Source organism: Xiphophorus couchianus, chromosome 9 (genome assembly GCF_001444195.1).
Source record: "Xiphophorus couchianus chromosome 9, X_couchianus-1.0, whole genome shotgun sequence".
Taxonomy (NCBI): domain Eukaryota; kingdom Metazoa; phylum Chordata; class Actinopteri; order Cyprinodontiformes; family Poeciliidae; genus Xiphophorus; species Xiphophorus couchianus.
The window spans coordinates 27,829,314-27,849,628 of record NC_040236.1 but is presented as its reverse complement, the minus strand read 5'-3'; the positions used below and the strand labels follow the sequence as shown (position 1 = coordinate 27,849,628).

General features: G+C 40.3%; 1 protein-coding gene across 4 annotated transcripts; it reads right to left on the bottom strand.

The window, feature by feature from the left end:
* Nucleotides 1-97: 97 nt before the first annotated feature.
* Nucleotides 98-13,272, bottom strand: c9h1orf53 (chromosome 9 C1orf53 homolog). Of its 4 annotated transcripts, none has more exons than XM_028028133.1 (4): nucleotides 12,865-13,272; nucleotides 9,751-9,852; nucleotides 7,456-7,545; nucleotides 98-886 (listed from the first exon to the last, which is right to left on the bottom strand). In XM_028028133.1, the coding sequence occupies exons 1-3, from the start codon at nucleotides 13,102-13,104 to the stop codon at nucleotides 7,474-7,476; spliced, it is 414 nt and encodes a 137-aa protein (XP_027883934.1). In that variant the 5' UTR covers nucleotides 13,105-13,272; the 3' UTR covers nucleotides 98-886; nucleotides 7,456-7,473. The 4 variants fall into 4 exon arrangements, with proteins under 4 accessions (XP_027883934.1, XP_027883933.1, XP_027883932.1 ...); XM_028028132.1 differs by lacking the exon at nucleotides 98-886 and adding an exon at nucleotides 3,848-4,761; XM_028028131.1 differs by lacking the exon at nucleotides 98-886 and having other exon boundaries at nucleotides 7,300-7,545.
* Nucleotides 13,273-20,315: the final 7,043 nt, after the last annotated feature.

Below are 20,315 nucleotides of genomic sequence, written 5' to 3'. Positions count from 1 at the left end.
ATCAAACCATGTCAACTTTCATCTTCCTGAAATCTTAATTCACTTTTATCATCACCGTTTTATCTCAATTAAGAGGATAAAGTTAAGAAAAGGTGACTTGATTTGGAGAGGTTTTATTATTTATTTTCTGGCAGACTAAACGATAACATGACAACCATCTGTTACATTAAAGAGCATAAAGTGCTGGCTCCATTTGAACTGCATGTTTATTGTTAAATAAATGAGGAAATGGGCAGCATCCAGAATAGGATGTCCAAGGAGAACACACACACACACACACACACACACACACATGCACAAGGAGGCTCAGATGGACAGATTTCAAATGACAACAAGTTAACAGAGTACAGTGGTGCTGGGAGCAAAAGGGTGACAATTAATTACTCCTCTGCATAAACGATCATGTGCCACACTGCTAACAGTCATTTTGCTTTGCTTCTTCAGCCTGGGTTGACATCACAGTGCATCTCATCAATAATGCAGCGACGGCGAGATCCGTTTCACAGCGCGCCACGCACGGCACGTCAGCGCGCACGTGGCCGTTTCCCCGCGCCTGACACCCAGAAACATGCGGCTCTGCGTCCCGCCTGGGCTCCTCGGTGCGACCCGTCCCGGACGCCGTGGCTCCGATCTGCTGCAGGGCATGGTGGGCTGGATTACCACACATCCAAGGTTCATGTGGAGTTATCATTTCTGGGTCACCTCCAGTGACACTCTGTCTTGCAGAGCAGCTCTCCCCGAGCATGGACAGGAAAGGAGGTGGAGGAGGTGGTGGTGGAGGAGGGAAGGCTCCCCGGCTCTCCCAGGATCCACTGTGGAGCAGGGAACCACAAGCTAAATACTGACAGAATGAAGGAAAGGGAAGGGGAGAGAGGGTGGAGGGGAGCTGAGGAGGAGGAAGAGGAGGAGGAGGAAGAGAGGGAGGAGAGAAGCACTGTAAAGCTTTATAGTCACATGTATCACAGTCACAAGGAGCCTGGGTGGGTGGGTCGGTGAAAGGATGGAGAGATGTTTAAAGGCACAAAATGACCATGAAGGGAACATTTTTGAAGGAAACGGGAAATATCAGAACAGCCGATTTACTTGATTTTAAAGCAGCTTAATCAAATCTTCTGCTGAGATTATGGTTATGTTTTTGCATATCTTGTTGGTCATTTCTATCCAACTCAAACTCCCTGCTTCCTCCACTTTCTCCCCCCACCCCTCCTTTTATCTCCTCTATCTTTCCCTTCCCTTTCCTTCCCTTCCCTCCCTCCTTCGATCTCCTCCCTGCTCTGCTCTGCTGGAGCTCAAATCACAACCCCGGTCCCTGGCAGATGGAGGATAGGAGAGAGAAGCTCTTAACTAGCCAGCCTGAGCCTCTGCTCTCTGCACACCAACTGCTGCCTGCCTCCCCTCCCTGCATCGGAGAGAAGCTCCACCATCACACACACACACAAACACACTCCTCCGGCTCCTCTGGGGACGCCGTATCCTCCCGGGGAATGGTGCGTGTATTAGTCCAGATCTGGCCACACTAGAAAGGACATGGAAACATAATAGATGGATGTTCTGTATCATAATATACTGGTTCAGGTTATGTTGTCAAACGGGCAGAAATAGGTAGAGTAGTCAAAAATTGTCCCCAAGTAAGAGAAACACTACTTCAACGTATTTTCACTCAAGTAAAATAATTTCTCAAGAGCAGAAAAGTATTTGGTAAAATGATGACTCAAGTACTGAGTAACTGATCAAAACATCAATCATTTAATATTTAAAAATTACAAAACCAGATAGACCAAAACGTGGAAATGTTGGTATTTTACAAATATTAAATAAAAGTATGTAATTATGTAAGTAACATAATTACAAAATAACAACATCAGGCAATAGAAACAAGTTTCCAAATCTGTTTCTTTCAATATAAAACTTATGAAATTGTAACAAAAACTGAAGGCGTGTGTCTGTGTCTGGTGAATGTTTGGTTAAAACAAGTTTGTTCTATCTTCATTCAGTGAAGTTACTCATAGTGGGTAAAGTATCCAGAATTTTTACTCAAGTAGAGTAAAAATATATTTGGTAAAAAGGCGACTCAAGGCTACTTTTATTCAGTACTTAAATTTTATTCAGAAGTACTTGATACTTTTGAGTAAAAGTAACAAGTACATTTATTCAAGTACTTAACATTTAAAATATTACACCATCATTCAGACCAAAATATAAAGTTACATGAAAATATTGGTATTTTAAAGACCTACAATAACATAATTCATATATAAAACATAACTAAAAAATAAGATGAATGGAAACATTTTTCCAAATCAATTTCTTTCCATGTACTGTGAAACTTTAACAAAAACTGCAGGTATGTCCAGTGAATTTCTGGTGTTTTTCATTCAGTGAAGCTGCTCACAGTGGATGGAGTATTCATCCACTGTGAAATTTTATTCAAGTACCAATACTTCAACATATTTTTACTCAAGTAAATCCATCCAAGAAATCACTGAAGTCAGAGTAAAATTGTATTTGTTAAAAATCCTACTCAAGTACTGAGTAACTGATAAAAACATCAATCATTTAACATTTGGAAATTACATCACCAGAATGACCAAAACACAAAGTTACGTGGAATTTCTTTCAGTGTAAAGCTTATAAAATGTTAACAAACATTGTAGGCTTGAATATTTTGGTGGTGTTCTTTCAGTGAAGCTGCTCACAATATTAGAGTAGCCAGAAATATTACTCACGTAAGAGTAGCGATACTTCAAGTAAGAGAAAAACGCACAGCGTCAATAAATGTTGCTAAAAGTACCTTCTATTCAAGTAAATGTAACTAGTTCTTTCTAGTTCTCCTTTCTCTTAAAGACGCGATGTAAAGAAATCATGAGCGCTTTAATGTAGAACCAGGGAGGGGTAAACAGGCCAGAGCGCTCCTCGGGCTCCTAGGTGCCTTTGACTGCCCCTGACTTTCATCTGGGCTCATCTGGCGGCCGCGGCTCCGCCTGGCATGAGCCTGACCACCAGTTGCGGTCTGAGGGAGAGGCAGCTCCTCTGTGCTATTTGCAGCCCTGTCTGTCCAAAGGAATCTGGTGCGCTGACTGTCACTCAGCGGCCGCGTGTGTTTTTTATCACTAATTCTACCACAGGGATGTGGTTGTCCATATGACCACTGCGGAGGCTGCTGCCCCGAGGCGAGCTGACACTGTCTGTGTAGAAGGACCAGACGTTGATGTAGGGGCTGTTCAAATGCTGCTTGAATATCAAGACACTCGTGCACGCAGCGGCACGGGCGCGCGCGCACACACAAACGTACAAAGCAGTGCCCGACCAGTTGCTGGGACTGATGTTCCTTTCAGCCATCATAAGGCTGACACTCGAGGTTTTCTTTTTTTCTGTCTTCATGCCAACCCTGTGTCAGTTCCTGGCTGGTCTTTCCAACAGTGATGGAGACACTTTAACTGGCTGCGGTTGGGGCCTTTGGCCGCGGGGTTGCTGAGGCTCTGTGAGATGGCGGGGGCTGCTTGGCCTGTCAACTGGTTGTGACTAGGGCCCGTCTGCACGCAGATCCGATCTGGACAGCTCTCTCTTTCTCTGCGGCTAGCGGCATCGTCCTGCAGAAAGGCACACGGTGTAGAGCTGCCACTCTGCTCCAGTGCAGCATATGCTCCGGCTGAGGGTCAGAGATGTTCAGTCCAAAATGCCTGAAATAAAAACCTCACATGTCTGCCTGACAGTTGCAGTGCCGCAGCAGATCTGCAGTGAGGAGAGCAAGTAAATCTGGAGTGTTTGCTCATATGTTCACATTTGTTTTACCCCAAAAAGCCAATATTATCAGTCATATTCAATAGATTAGAATATGTGATTCAAATACCGTTGAAAATAACGACTTTTAATTAGGCATCAAACATACTTTCCATCAAGTCCACATTTCTGCAGTAACATGTTTTTATTGATCTGATGTAACATAATAATGGAAAAAAATAAACATAATTAACACAAATGAAGGCTTGAAAACATCTACATGACTTGTTTCATTTAGGTACTGAAAAAAATGAACTTTTCAATAATATTCTAATTTATTGAATGAGTCTGTAGCTACATTGCTGGGGAAATAATTTGTTCCTTACAAATTTATTGTGTTTTCATCACACTACATGAAGCAAATTTAATATTATATATAGCTTGAATAAAAACAAAATATAGTTAAGGGGGGGAAATCCAAGCCTACCTTGTCCTCTATGAAATTATAAATGCCCAAATTTGTAAATCAATAATTAACTGGGATTTATCACATTTTTAGGTTCAATTTTACTCTCTATGCAGGAGAATAAAGGAATTACTTAAGCAAAATATATCTGACAGCATAAAGTACACTAAAGGATCTCAAGAGAAACACAGAAACAGAGTCACTGACTAACATATTGCAAAGGGTAACAAAGACATTTCTAAATTTTTGGGACTCCAGTTAACCACAGTGAGAGTCATTATCCACAACTGCAGCAAACATGAATCCTCCAAATTAACAATTTACAGCAGACATCAATGTGAGATTCTAATACAATAATATTTCTTCCAGTATATTCATGTCAGGTCTGGATGAGCTGTTAGCGTTGTTTCCCTACAGGAAGGAGGTCCAGGTTCGAAACCTGGCACAGGCCTCTCCACATGGAATTTGCATGTTCTCCCTGCACGCAGCGAGTCTCTCTGGGTACTCCAGCTTTGTGACTGTGTTGCTCTGTGATGCACTGGTGACCTGTCCAGGCTGGACACTGTCTGGACCACCTGCAACAAGCAAAGAAAATGGAAAATTATAAATATTTTGCAGCATTTATTTTGGAATTTACAGTACAGTGACATGAAGATATATGTTAGGCATCATAGGGTTAAGTTAAATTGATATGTTGCAATTCGGTATAACATTGCATAAAACTTGAAATTGAGGATATCAAACCAAGTTAAATAGTTTTAACTGAAGATTACAAATCTATTTTACTACATGAAAGCAAAGAGGATACTTTAATACTGTTTGTATGCTGTCATAATGGTGGAAACATAAAAAAAATATTGCAACATTGTTTCCCCAGGAAATTCAGTTCGATTTGAATCTCTCTTCACTGTTCAGTCTGTGGTTTCTCCCATTGAATTGGATTTCTTTGGTAGAATTTCAACTAACCCGATCAGAGAACAGAGGGACAAGTTGTGAAAGATGACATCGATTGCTGTTTTAGAATCCTATACTCCCTGCAGTTTTAATAATTGCAGAAGAGGAAGTGAAGAAAACCATTCAGTCCACGCTTCTAAATATTGAACTAACATTGACAGCTGCCTCATTTGGTTCTACACTTCTCTCTTTGCAGTGAATGATGCTTGTTTACAGTGCAGGCCGTTTCCGGTAAGCTTCATAGCATGGAGCTGGTGAATTATGTCATGGCCAAATAGCCATTGAGTGAAATTTAAAACTTTAAACAGTACATGTAACAATCATTTCACAATAGCCTAGGATCCAGACTGTCTGTATAAAGTGAAGCCTAAAACAAGGGGCTGATTTTTACCAGGTTAAAAAAATTATAAAAATGCTCATAAAAAAAGCCTAAAGCCTGTGATAGTCGTGAACTGATAATATTCACCAGAATCTCCTGCTGTTGTGTTGCAGTCACCAACTGCTTAGTTAGAGCATAATGGGGTGTGTGTGGTGTGTGTGTGTGTAGGGGGGAGTTGGGGTAGGATTCAAACCTGGATGGGAAGACGCGGAGGGGATGAGGGCAGACATGAAAGTTGGCCTATTTCATGGTCAGGCTGCGAGACCGCCGAGGCCCTGAATGGCAATGCATCTACTTTAATGTGACAGACAAGTCCCGAGGCAAAAAACCCCACGGAGCTGCAGCAGGCAAGCGGGCCCCAGGTAGGGATGCAGTTGATGAGTGTGACACCTTCACCATCCCGCTGCAGCCGCCGCACGCTCCGCTGCCTCTGCTTAGAGGAGCACCAACAAACCCGCCCCAAACAAACCCGCCACAAAACCTGTCCTCCTCAGAACCTGTCCTCCCCAGAACCTGTCCTCCCAGAACCTGTCCTCCCCAGAACCTGTCCTCCCAGAACCTGTCCTCCCCAGAACCTGTCCCCCAGCCAGTTATGTTGGCTATACTAGTCTCCTTTTATAGTCGCTCGACGGGCTTTTTCTCCGATCACTGTAAAGCGCCAGCCAGCCTTTGGGGATCCCACTTGCCGTGAACACGGCGGCAGACACATCCTCTCATCACGACGCTGTTTGCCCAATCAGGCGGAGACGGGCGAGTGTGTGTGGCATCTTCAGAGCAGCAGAGAGAGACAGAGGAGCCCGGAGGCGCCGCGCTGCCTTCCCACATGCACTCACAAATCAAGCGGCGCCGCTTTCCCCGACGCCTCCTGCACGCACAGGTGGAGCTGCGTGAGCACTTGACCTCTCCATCTACCATTACTGTGGGCTACAAAGTGCTGCGTTAAGCGCAACCTTTCTTCTATATTGGCCTATTAGGAGCCACAGGGCGCTCTGATGGAGGGAGCATCCCTATGCATGTGTGCGTCTCAGCACGCTGGCGAACATGAGCTGATCTATTGCAGTCCTGGGATGAGAAGGCCCAGGAGTTCATTAGGGCTGCAGCTCTGGAGAGCAGCCGCGGGGAGCTGCGCTGTAGCCAAGTGTTGCCAGGAGGCTGAGCTGCGCGTCCGGTGGGGAGAGGAGGGGAGGGAGGGCTGCTGCTGATGTCCATGGCATGTTTGCTAACAGCCTGATTCCATCAAGTGGTGCAACAGCAGTGCAGCCAAGTGCGAGGGCTGACCCTCCCCTCACCCCCCACCTTCCTATTTTTAACAACACAGCGCATCAGTCAAAGGTAGACAGTTCAGTCAAGCACTTGTGGAGTGCAAATGATGCTAATATTCATGCATGTTTTTACATTTGGGAGCAACAAAAGATAACGAGAGATGCGAAAGCAAAAGAGCTCCGTCTGACTATTTGGAGTTACGTTCGCTCAGATGCCCTTTGTCTTGAGGGCGAAGATCTAAAATGCACTCTCAGTTTTCATCTCCATACTCCCACAACCCTTGTAAATGCATCTGAGGAAGGGAATACCGCAAAAATCTTAAATACTCTTAAAGAGACATGAAAAAACAAAGCTCGGGGCGTTCTGGTGGACATTGGAGAAAAAAGAAAAATATGCAGAAAACAAACCACGCTAAGAGAAAACAAAGTTATAAAAGACTATTTTACATTAAGGTCTAGTGAACAAATCCTATCTCCAAATCCTCCATTTGTGACAATGAAAACAATCCTGAGAGTAGTTGTGATTCATAAGAGGTAGGTATTGCACAGACACTACCAATATTTCATCATTTATTACACAGCAAAAAAAAATGACTCGCATGCAGGCAAAATAACGACAGGCAGGAGACAAGCCAGGAGAGCCGGGCTCATCCAAACAGCATTTAGCTTTTTACCTCTGCCTAGTTACAGCTCTATACGTAAAACAGGGAGTTGAAGCGTTTCTTCATTGCAGGGTCCTTCACATTGACTTGGCCATATGGACACTGCAAGAGAAAATGACTAAATCAAATGATGCATGTAGAGCAGCTCTTTAATCACACTGAGAATGGATGAAAATACGGCATATGAAACAAATTAAAAACACAATGAAACAAATTAAAAACACAATGCAAAGGGCCAGAATGAGACACATCAGGACAGAACAGGGCGATGCGGGACGGGACAGGACTAGAAGGAAGGAGTGGTGTGGTGAGACAAAGCAGGCTGGGATTGAATCGGCCAGAATCAGACTCAGTGGAGCAAAGCAGGATGCCATTTTCACAAGTCTCCTTTAGAATGAGCAATCCTGCACATAGTGTGGTAAAACAATTGAGACTAAAACCAGAGATCAATTCTGGTTTTGTAAAGTGTCATCTTGTAAGTACAGATATGGATTAAAGGAACTAAAAAAAAAAAATAAAATCAGAATTATGACTTTAATCCATTTGGGCACATGGGAGCAAACCGGTTCGATAACAGAGATGAGCAGTGCAGGTGGAAAATATCTTTCTGGAAGATAATGTCGAATTTAAGTGAATTTTTTTTTTTACGTTGTCAAGGCGTTCCCCTTTGGAAGAGGATTAAGTCTGAAAACATTTGCCCATTCTTCATAGCAAAATAGCTTGAGTTCAGTCAGATTGGTTAGATAGACTTTTTAAAAGTCTTGCTTTAGGTCTGGACTTTGACTGGGCCATTTTAACAAATGCTTAAAATGCTTTGATCTAAACCATTTCATCATAGCTTTAAAGGTTTTTTGGGATTGTTCCTCTGCCTCTGCTTCAGTTTCAGGACTTTTCTAGCACCAAAACAAAACATGCATTCTCAAACAAAACAGACTGAAGCCTTGGGTTGTTAACTCGCAGTAAGACTGTTTTTCTTTGGCATTAGACAATTCAACCATCTCTTATCACTCTGGTTTTTCCAGTTTAGCACGTTTCAAGTCAGAAAATAGGAAAACTGTTGCCTGAACCATTTTAATAATTTAATTTTTGCTCTAAATTGATTCATCAGTTAATTTCTCATACACATTTCTATTTTTGTATGTGATGCTTAGTTCTTTTACAATTATGGATCAACATATTTTGTGCTTTTTATTAGATTCTCCTTTCTCTCTTGCTTTACATGTATGAAGGCGCCATATGAATAAACTTGCGTTCAAAGACTTGTTTTGTTTTAGTGGCTCAGTAAAAGCACTTTTACCTCTCCTTTTTTTCCCGAACTTTCACCTTTCCAAATAATCAGCTTTTATTGACTCCAGACATGTAGTTGAGATTTGAAAATTTAGATGACTCTCAGGATAAATATAAAGCTATACCTCCATAACTTAGAAAATGTTTTCAAAGAGTGATTCATCCAAGCATACTGAAGGAAAGTTGACTGGAAGAAGAAAATGCTTCAGAAAAAAATAAGAACAAGAACAGCTTTGAGTCAGGCAAGTTTGCACAATGACAGTGTGACAAAGAATTCCTGGAAGACTTTAGGATCTTGATTTGCAAATTAAATGCAAAACTTTGAGAACTTTGGGCCATTAAGCAGCAGTCCACTCTTTTTCCAATATCTCAGGTAAAAACACTCCTGAATTTGACTTTGGTTCTGCAGTGGGTTAACTAAAGCAAAGCAACATTTATTGCCCATTTTCAGGGTGCGTCTGGAACTGATGCCTGGTGAAGCTCTGACTCCAGTCACAGGTCACGCCTTGTGAATCTCTTTTGAGCACCTTTCTCTGCAACTGGTTTTCCTTCCACTTAACTTTCCATAAATGTGCTTGGATACAGGATTCAGAACACTGTTTGGTAATGACATTTTACAGATTATTCTCCTTGTAGATGGTAAAAATGAAAATGCAGAGTAAAGTATATCAGAGTTTCAGTGCTTTTGAACTAAATTATAGAAATAAATAACATTTCTGATGATATTCTCATTTGTTTAGACGCACCTGTAGATGCAACAAAAGAACACACCACTATACTTTTTACTATTAATTCATTACCAATTACATGCTTTCTTTCATCTGTAATGTTACCAGTAAACCAAAAAGTACAGCAGACCAAAAAGAGTAGAAACACAATGGGGAAAAAAAACACAACAGAGCAAAATAACTGAGGCTGGATAAAGGAGACAAATTTGCAGAAGAATACCAGCGATCCAAAGGACGACACAACCTGGTGACAACAACAACAAGAAAAAGAGAAGAAGACAAAAGAGCTCACGTGTCTGCAGGCGCTGCCACAGCATTTCCCTCTCTGAAGGTGGGCATACTCTGTGAACACCTTATACCCACTGAAAGGGTCCACATACATCTGCTCCGTTGCCTGAACATAATGAAGATATTACAATTTAATTAGCATGACAAACAAGCATGCATGCCAGTGTGTGACCCCTGCATACAAACTATATACAGTACATTTAATTACACAAAGGTAAGCTCGGTAAGTAAGCAGCCTGAACTCACTGATCCCGGATATGGGTGTATACACACCAGCAGATTGGCTCAGGTGAAGGTAAAAAGGGAAAAGCTGACCTCTGTGCATAGAAACAGATGTAAAACAGGTTAATTCTCATGATGCTGCTGATTAATTTGTGCTATCCTTTCGTGCGACTCCAAAGGCGAACGATTAATCAACCGTGCTACCTCTTCAATACACCCTTTTTAGACAATTTATTTAGACTAATCGTTCCACAAAAACACCTCTTGAAGGCGAAACACACTGAACTTCTCTTGCCATGTTTTGGGAAGTTAGAAAATGTCATCTCTCAGTCTGTTTCAAACTGAGAGCGCACTAGTTGGTGAGCTTTGACAGCTCACAAAAGCAAAAAAAGCCTGGGGCCTTTCAGTGACACGGCCTGTCATTTCACATGGCGGTGCAGGGCCGCATAGTGAAGCTGGCATTGCCGGGCACCCCCACGGTATTGTGCTTTTCCCACCCAGGCCCTACCACTCTCCTCAGGTCACGGCCAACTTGCCTCAACTTCATCCTCACTCCGAAGAGCAATATTTACAACAGATAAGCCTAAAGGCACGTAGACGACACCTTTGCACCGCTGTCATCGAGGCGGAGCGCCTCGCCTCTGTTTGATGGAGGAGCAAGTCAGAGCTGGTGAATATGAGATGTCTGACAAAAACGATTACCGCTACCGGGTGGGTTAAAAACGTAATACTACAGATAATAAATCAAATCAGTCACAGTGGCTTTGCGTTTAGTGGGAAAATGCTAACTGTTAAAGTAAAGTTTTAGAAATACAAAACTTTTCAATAGTTTTTTACAACTAGAATCTGAAAAGTCCAATGATCTGTGTATATATTTAGTTCTAAAATCCTTACATTGGAGAATAGACTTTAAAATACTTCTGTTAGCTTATGAATCACATCCCCATAACAAGAACTTGGTAAAATGACCAACATGACAAAGGAAGAAAAGAAAATGAAAATGTGCGTAAATCATAATTGAAAAAATCGTGGCCGTTTTCAGCAATGGTATCCTGATTTTTTATTTTTATTTTTTTATTCCATGCAGCTTCAGTTAAACACTTAGACTGACCATGATCAGGACTTCACCTGAGGCGTTCTGGACACTCTCCACCAGGTCCAACTGTTTTACAAAAAATGAAACTGATGGGACAGACTGTTCATCAGAATTATATTGTGATGCCTCTTATTTCTTTTATTTGGGCAGGATCAGGTTCTTCTAAAGGTCACATGACAGTCTGGTCATTTTATCCATTCATCGTCTAAACCTACTTGTCCTTGCAAGGTCGCGGGGGGAGTTCTGGTGCCTATTTCTAGCGGTCATTGGGTGAGAGGCAGAGTACATCCTGGACAGGTCATTGGTCCACCACAGGGCGAAACAGAGACACACCGAACAAAATACACAAACCTGAGAGCATCTTAGAGAGACCGATTAATATAACAGTTATGTTTTTAGACTGCAGGAGGGAGCCAGAGTCACAGGGAGAATGTGCTAATTTCATGCAGAAAGACCCCAACCCAGGATTCAAACCAAGAACTTCTTGCTGCAAGGCAACTGTGCTACCAACCGCACCATCGACCATCATAACTGATTTTTCTATCAATTATTCGGACGACTTAACAACACTGATCTATTTATCGGATAAAAAATTTGGTACGTTCTGCAAATTTTTAATTTAACCACTTACGCCTTTTTATATGCTATTGGAAATACATTAAAAGATGCACACAAATAATTTAAATCTCTTTGTAAATAAGATTTTTTGCCTAAAATTCAATAACATAGCATTCCTTTAGTGTATGCTTGATCATTTGTAGAAAAAAAAAGATGCATCTGCACATGCTGCTTTTCACATCAGCATGTGAAAAGCTCGGCCCTTTCCAATGGTTAAAAGTGTAAAGCTAATCTGATGCTTCATATGATATCTTTTTTTAAAGAGTCTGAAACGGGTGAAGTTAAAACTATGCCACTTGAGGAGTTTTGAGTGGAACCTACTTATAGACCAGTGCCTCTCAATTCTGGTCCTCAGGGAACACTGCCCTACATGTTTTAGGTGTTTTCCCTGCTAACAGGTTCCTGCAGCACTTCATGGCTGCAGAGAAGGTCAAGAAATCATTTGAATCAGCTATTCTGGAACAGAGACATCTAAAACATGCAGGGCAGTGGTCCCTGAGGACCAGAATTGAGAAACACTGTTATAGACGAAGAGTTTTTTATATATTTCTTAAATGCAAAAAGCACATGTATTTTGTGGTAAACTTTTGCCTTAATTACTGCTGTGTGTTCTTTCAGCAAATGTCATTTTATTGAATCTGTCTACTCCAGTTAACGATTAACCTATGAGTAAATTTAACATGAGGTTAAAGAGTTCGTCTTTTGAGCTTATTGCACTTCCTTTTATATGGCTCACCTGTGGTGTAACTACAGAAAACTGCAGGTAGCCTGTCAGGATGTGTTTAGAAGCTGCAAGTCAAATGTTTGTCATGAGCAACACCCCAACTTTTATGCCTTGCTGGGGAAATACAAGGATAAATTTATGTGCTGTTTGAAGGTGTCAAAAATCTTAAGAGCTATTCAACTGTGTCAATTGTGACATATAGTGACACATGATATACCTCAAGCTTTATTAAAAATATTTTTATTTTATTTTAAAATGGTATGGACTACCTTTTGTCTGGAAATAAATTAGATTTGGATGGATGGTGCCAGGGATGCTTTAGAAGTACCATTTATGGTGTGACTATGTTGTGATCTTGTCATAATTCGGCATAAGTGGCGGTGTAAAAGCTAATTTCTCATGTTAACTAGAGTTGTTCTGATGCACTAACTGACAGTTTCTGCGGTGGTTCGTGGTACCTCACACGCCTCCCTGTGGAGTCTGTGGATGGTCACCTCCTGCTCTGTCAGCCTCTGTGCAGCTGCAGCGCTCCTGTCTTCACTGGTCTGCAGGTTGCAGCTGCTGCTTCTCCCTCCCTCCGAGCTCCTCTCCTCTGAAGGCTTCATCACTGACATCTTTACGAGTCGTTTATGAAGCTGGACACGGAGCTGAATCGACCTGCTGATGAATGCTCTGCTGGGGAGCTTTCTGTAAAACATGCTCGAGTAAAAACCCGGTTTCTGTCATTTAGAAACGCTGGAAACCGAGAGAACCCCGCGGACATTGTTTACATTAAACAAAGATTGTCTATGCAGCATGTTAACTTTCTCCCTACTCCTCCTAGTTTTCCCTGTACAGTCATGTGTTTTACTTCCTGATGTGCCTCTTTTCACATTTGTCACATGTGGTAATTTCAACTGCCAGACTGTACAGCGCCTCTGCTGTTTCAAAGCTGCTATGGGCTCTAGTTGATTTAGTTTTGAATGAAAGAGGAGAAGAAGAAACCTACAGGTGGGTCTCAGTAAATCAGAATAACAGCGAAAATGTAACTTATTTCATTCATTTAGTTTTAAAAATGACATTTATGTATTACCTTGATGCTTTACACACACAGTGATATATCAAGTACCGCAGTTATTTTAATGATTATAGCTTTCAGAATACTACAAAATTAAAATGTTACTAATTACCTGTAAAAAATATACATATCTTCAGTGAATAAATGTTATGTTAGCCACCAAAATCTGAATCCCTCTGTCACAAAAGAGAATTGCTGAAAAGGTTGGTTGTTCAAAGAATGTTATATCTGAGCACAAGGGTGGTGTAGAGGGGGAGTTCAGACAATTCCAAGGGCCCTTGACCAACAGGGGGGCCCCCCACAACATTTTTTTTTCTTCATAGAAATAGAAACAATCTGGGGCCCTGTCAATTACAAATTAAGCATATAAAGTTTAAAAAAAATGTTTTTAGCAGTAAAAATTAAATGGTACCCCTCCTAGACTAAAAAGCACACATCCATAGTTGCACTGAACCCCCCTGGATCTGCATGAAATGGTTCGTTTGTGTTCTCACTGACAGAAATTCAAACAGTCTTTATATAATGATAATAAAAACAGCTTTCTGTCTGGACTGGAGCCAGTCCAAATTCCAAATTACAGATGTCTGTGGCCACGTCCCTCCTGGCCTGTCCTCTCCTAAGTGAAATTAAAACTGCAGTATGTAACTTTTATAAAAAATTTTTTTTTTTTTTACATATTTGCTAAAACTGTCATTATGTTGTGAAAGTATAGCATGAGAGATAATCTGTGAAAAATTAATTCCCTCTGCCTTACCCCCAGTGCTATCTAGAAACAACCAATCAGAAGCAGGAGGCCAGTTTTAGTGCTGTCAATCATAATCTCATGTGGTTGCTCATCCTTCCCTCCCCCTTGCTCTGTTCTATGCTGCAACTAGCATAGCCTGTTGTGAATGCTACCAATGATGGCAGATAAACAGTTTTCCTGTAACAATAAGTTGTTTCTCCCCCATTAGCACAGCAGTGAGTGAGATTGATTGAAAGCACTAAGACGCTCCTCCTGGTTCTGATTGGTTGTTTTGGCCTGAACATTGCATTACTTTAGCCAGCAATAGTAGTTCAGGGAGGAGGTGGAGAAGATATTTTGCATGTTGCCTATGACTGTTGCTCGTGGGGAGAGACCTTTCAGTAAGCTAAAACTAATAGAAAAAATTTAAGCAACATTAGCTATAAATATTGTGCTAGTATCCAAAGATAGCAAGGCAGTTGTACGTCTTTAACATTTGACACCTTTTATGGGTCAAACAGACTCAAGAAATTGTAACAGCAGGGGGGTCCCAATTTATTTTTTTGTCATGGGGCCCAAGATTTCTGGCGGTGCCCGTGTCTGAGCATATTGACATAAAGCTAAGTGAAAGGAAGAGATGTGGTAGAAAAATGTGCAAATGTAACAGAAATTACTTTGAGAAGATTGTGAAGCAAAACCATTTGGCGATGATTCACAAAGCTTGGACTGCAGCAGCTTCTCAGACAGACTTAACCAGGATGTGGACTGGATAATATATTTAAAGTATTTACTTTTGATGTTTATGGATTACAGCTGCAGAGTTGACACCAGTCCAGCAGTTTCTGACATCCTGAAAAGAAATACATAATAGGAATCTCAAGGAAATATATTTCCTTGAGATGCACCTTATAGTAAAATCCACCGTACATAAATAAATTTGTATCAATACATGGTGAAATGACACAGAAAAAAATGAATAGCTTAAAATGTATTTTTTACATTTTCAGATCATTTTGTTTTAGAAATGCAATGTTACGCCTTTTTGAAAGATTTGTTACATTCACATAGTTTTGTTATGTTTGCATCTCAAGTAGTTGGTACTTTTCAGAAATGTTCGAGGTATTTTTTAGGAGTTATTCCATCTTCGTGCTATGAGCTCATTTCCTCTTATATGCTTGGAAGCACTACAATAATCTCTTAAAAAGGGTCTCATGTATTTTCTAGGTTATGCTATGAACGGTATAGTTTCTAACAAAGGAGCAGCTTCTGTAAAAACTGCTGACAGAGTTTCCAGAGCACCTTTAACATTTTGCTTTGAACATTTTGTCAATCCCACCACTCTGTCGGAGCAGGGAGGTTAACCTCGACTCCACAAAAAAGCTTCAGTGGCTTCGCTTTCCCGCAGCACACAGAGAAGACGCATCTTCTCTCCGTAAAATATTAAAGCAATACAGCTACTTGGACTTGGCTCTGCAAGGTTGATGAGTGGACACTAATGAGTCCTCCCAAGGTTACCCACCGCTGTAAGCCACTGCTGATTATGTGTGTGCTCAGAACTATGGATAATGAAACCTGACAAGCGTCTTTTGACTGACATTGTGCGGTCAATTCACCCTCAAACAAATTACATGTCGGTGGTAAAGAGGAATTTGCATGCACATTATTCAGCGTGGTCATCATTACAAAAAAAAAGATTTATTGGTTAGGCAGATAAATCTTAATAACTCCTTTGTGGAGGTTCTGCAGCCAACATCAACACCATGTGATTCAAAAACAACTCAAAAACGACATGAATGTTACACATTTGCAATGGAATGAACACTGGAATCAATGCGTTACTGTGGAATACATTTCTTAGAGTGAGCTTTGATGTGTATTGTATTTTAATGTGCATTTCAGTTCAGTTAGAGGTAAAGTGTGTGCACCTCAAGTTCATCTATAACCATTGTCTGGAACTCCAGTGATCAGAGAAAAGATCATTACACTTTTTTCTAGTACATCCCCCGTAATAAGTGCCATTAATATCCAAAAAGTATAGATTAACCTCCAGTTTATTAGTGAGGGTAATAATCTGCTGATGGTAATAAACCTCCAGTTTATTACCTTCAAGAATATAATTATCTTTTTATTTGTACGTCATGTTATTCCTTTATTCCTTTTGTTCCTATGTCAACAAAACATCTCCACCACTATAATTTCATATGAATGTCTGAAACAGCATGCCCCAGTCTGCTGCCATTTAATTACCTTCCAGCCTGCCTGAAGACATCTGGCTGTGATTCAGACAACCTCTCTGTTAAACAGTAAGGAGAAACCCATTGGAATAAAAGATAAAATTTTTGCTTTTGGAAACGTAAAATGGAGGAAAACATATGGTACATCATGCAATATTTGGTATGATTTTAAAATCAAAATATAAGAAATTAAACTTTTGTAGCTGCAACAAATTACTTCCTCATGACACTTTCCCAATACAAGCATGTTCAATTCGTGTTCACTTATACGGAACCAAATCAGTCAAAATTTAGTTTACATCCATTTTATTCCAATACAATCCTAACAAGTTGCCAAGGTCAGATCTGAAGTCAAATTCAGTTGATCATGTGCTTGGTAAAAGAAAGAATCTGTTTAATAAATCCCATCTGAGCACATCAAGTCATCAACCGTGCAGCAATCCCTCATCCAGAGCAAGCGTGTGGTAACAATGGAGAGGAATTGCACAATTTTAACAGGGCAAACCCTTCAGTAGAGTTAGGCTAGAACTTTTGAGAATACTGCATCAACACCTTCCTTTTGAAAAAAGAAAAGATAACCAGTCAATGGCAGAAATTGCTCCTTAAAAAACACAACTAAATACAGAAGCACTGGGCCAATAACACTTTGAATAAAAAACCAAAAGAGGGCACCGAGTGGTTAAGGCACTAACAGCTCCAGAAATAGCTTGGTTTTAAAAATTATATCTGAATACATAATCACAGGGTCATTAGTACTCTTCAGTTAGAGAAACAAAGAAAGTGAATGGCAGCAATTTCTCCATAAATGGATGTAGTCAAATACAAAGTCTACATGGTGGCAATGGCTACATAAACGGCTTGAGCCACAAGTACTTTTTGTGAGTAAAAACAAAAAACCTCAATCCAATAGAAAACCTGTGACTGGGCTTTTAAAGGTCTGTTCTCAGCCAGTCCCCACTCAATCTGACAGAACTGGAACAGTTTTATGGGGAAGAATGGGGTAAAACTGCAGCATGTAGATGTGCAGCCACAATGAGATCTGTTCACACAGACTCTGTGCTGTGATTGCAGCCAAAGGCGCATCTACTAAATACTGACTAGAAGAGGGTAAACTTTTATGCAATCGCTTCTTTTATGTTAAATATTTGTATTAAATTGTCACTATTTTTGAAGAAATCTGTTTTCACATTGTTTTTTTTGTTTATTAACTTTTGTCAAAAAGCCAAATTTTGCTGATGTGGACTGATGTGTTAAAGCAATAAAAGGTTAGAACACCCATGGGTGTGAATATTTTTAGGCATGATTGGAGCATTGACCTAAGTGTTCTTTCTTTGGCAGAAACAGAGAGGGTACAAAGTCATCTGTAATTATTCCTCCATAATTCGCTTCATTTAGGAAAAGAAACACATCTAAACAAGCCAGGACTTCTTTCTATGGGAACAAACTAAAACAAAGAGTATATAAAGTTAATGGCACCAATAACTATGTGAACAACTCTGTCCTTAAGGAGACCAGCTAAGCAAAAAAACAGAAAATACTTTCAGTGGAAATAAAACCAAAGCAAGAACACAAGATAAAAATAGAAATTGGATTATTTTTAAGGACTCAAAATGAGCATTAAGTTATGATTCACAACATCTAAACCATATTTTTATTCTAACTGTAAGGTTAACGCCAGTAAATTTACATAGATGCTGTGGTTTGAGCTGTGAACGCTGCACTAGGAAACAAGAGACTTTGTTAGTTTAGGAGAATTGTAATAAAGAGTCCTTAAATAAACCTTTAGCAGTAATTTAAAGTGCTAATGCATGTCAACCATTATTGGTAATTTAAAAACAGATGAAACTGAGTTATTCACAGCTGCCTCTGCGTTTGTTTCATGCGTCAACTGCTGCTGTCTAACATGGTTAGTGTTTAAGGGCCATGCTCTCTTGACACACTGTAATTATGCAGGAGAAAGTCAGGCAACCGTGCCAGCCTTCGCCACCCTTCCTCTGTGCACCGCAGTTGAATCAACTTCCCACTGTGCAGCATGGCTGCTGAGGCCACAAAGCTTTGCCAAAGAATACATCAGTGGTGTTGCTGAAGGAGGGGCCAAAGCTGCTCTTTGATTTTTTTTTTTACCTCTCAGATTCATCTGATTAATTTCCTTGCCTTAGTCTGCATTTGCATTAAGCAATAAAAAAAATGTTAGTTTCTGTTGCTTCAAACACTAAGTACCCATTTAAGATAACAGTTTTCTTGTGTCAGTCTGTGGTGACAACTTTATTTGTAAATCAGCTTCTAACACCACATGTCAACATGAGATTAGAGCAAGAAAGCTATTAAAACCACAAAGAAAATTGAAGTGCAGCACACACTGAGGCATGAAGAAAACTGAATTGCAGCACTCACTAATGCATGAAGAACGATGATAGAATGTGGTGCTTAACATGAACTCTCAATTTTCTTTTGCAGATAAATGTCTAAAAAGGTTCCTATGGGTGCAACCTTTTTGTTTCTGTTCAAATTCTGACATTTCTGTGTAAATTTGTTTAAATACTCTGCAGCGCTTCCCTCCTTAGGTTGACCATTGGCTACTGCAGTTCTTCTGCAGTTCTTCTACAGCACGTTCTTATTGGTTAATCTTACAGCTTTGTTAGCATCTCTGTCTCTCAGCTCTGGTTTACCATCTCACTGAGGAACGACCCTGGTGGCGAGTCAGGAGTTGAAATTGCGAGCATGCCGAGTATTGATCCATGTCAATGGATTTACTTTCACATGGTTAGTTAGACTTTTATGTTCAAAAAAGTAAATGTAAAAGATTTTTGAACTTTTACATTCAAAAATCAAATCATTGTTGTTTTTGTGACACGTTAGTGTCTGGGGTTTAATGGCACTGGTTTGCCTTTTAAAATGACTCTACAGGATTTAATAAGTTGAAGCAACAAAATATATTTTTCTCCCATTAGATATCATGAACCTTTAGAAGAAGAGTACATATATTTTATACGCCACTGAAATAGGAAACCAAGTGCAGGTCCTGTTTCATAATATTGCTTTTTCAGATAGAAGTCGAAAAAACATTTAGAACAGTGATTTCTAGCATTCAGATTTTGGGGGCCCATTGTGATATACCAACTGGATCGACCTTGAATTTTTAAAATCCAGTCTCATTGCCATAATTGATAAAAGGAATTTATTGACCGTACTTGTTATGTTTGTGTTTGTGTATGTTTGTCCACTTCAGCATCAGCCAAACTTTGGGCGGAAGCTGGGAAGTTTGAGACTCTCTGTCCATTATTATTACAATATAAACATCATTACACTGGCATCAAATTGTGGTGGACATGTTGTTGGAACTGTTGCCTAGCAGCAAAAAGATTCTTTGTGGAGCTTGCATTTTCTCTGAGCGCATTTGTGGTTTTTTTTTTCTTACTTTCTGGTTACTTGGGCTTCTTCCCATCATCCCAAAACTTGCATGTCAGGTTAATGGGCCACTCTGAACTGTCTGAAAGTGTGAATGAGTGTGTGTGTGGGTGGATGCGTGTTTGTCCTGTGTGTTTCTGTGTTGGCCTCTGGCCCACTGACTGAAGGAAATGAGTGTTTGTAACATATGGCCACTGATAATCTTGGCACACCAAAACATAGACCATGATCTTTTTTTTAAATCATCTAATATTCTACAACATATCTACCAACTCAATAGTCATATATTCCTGTTTTCAAACATCTATTAATGATTTCATATGTGTGTAACCTGCTGAGTCCCTGGAAGTTTGGTGTCCAGGAGTCAGGGGAAGATGGTCAAAGAAGGCAAATGAGTTACATAGATAAATGTCTTTTAGATTTGTGCATAAAAAGTAAGAAATTAAAATGGTTAGAGTGGTGGATGTGTCTTTTGTGGGTTTCAGA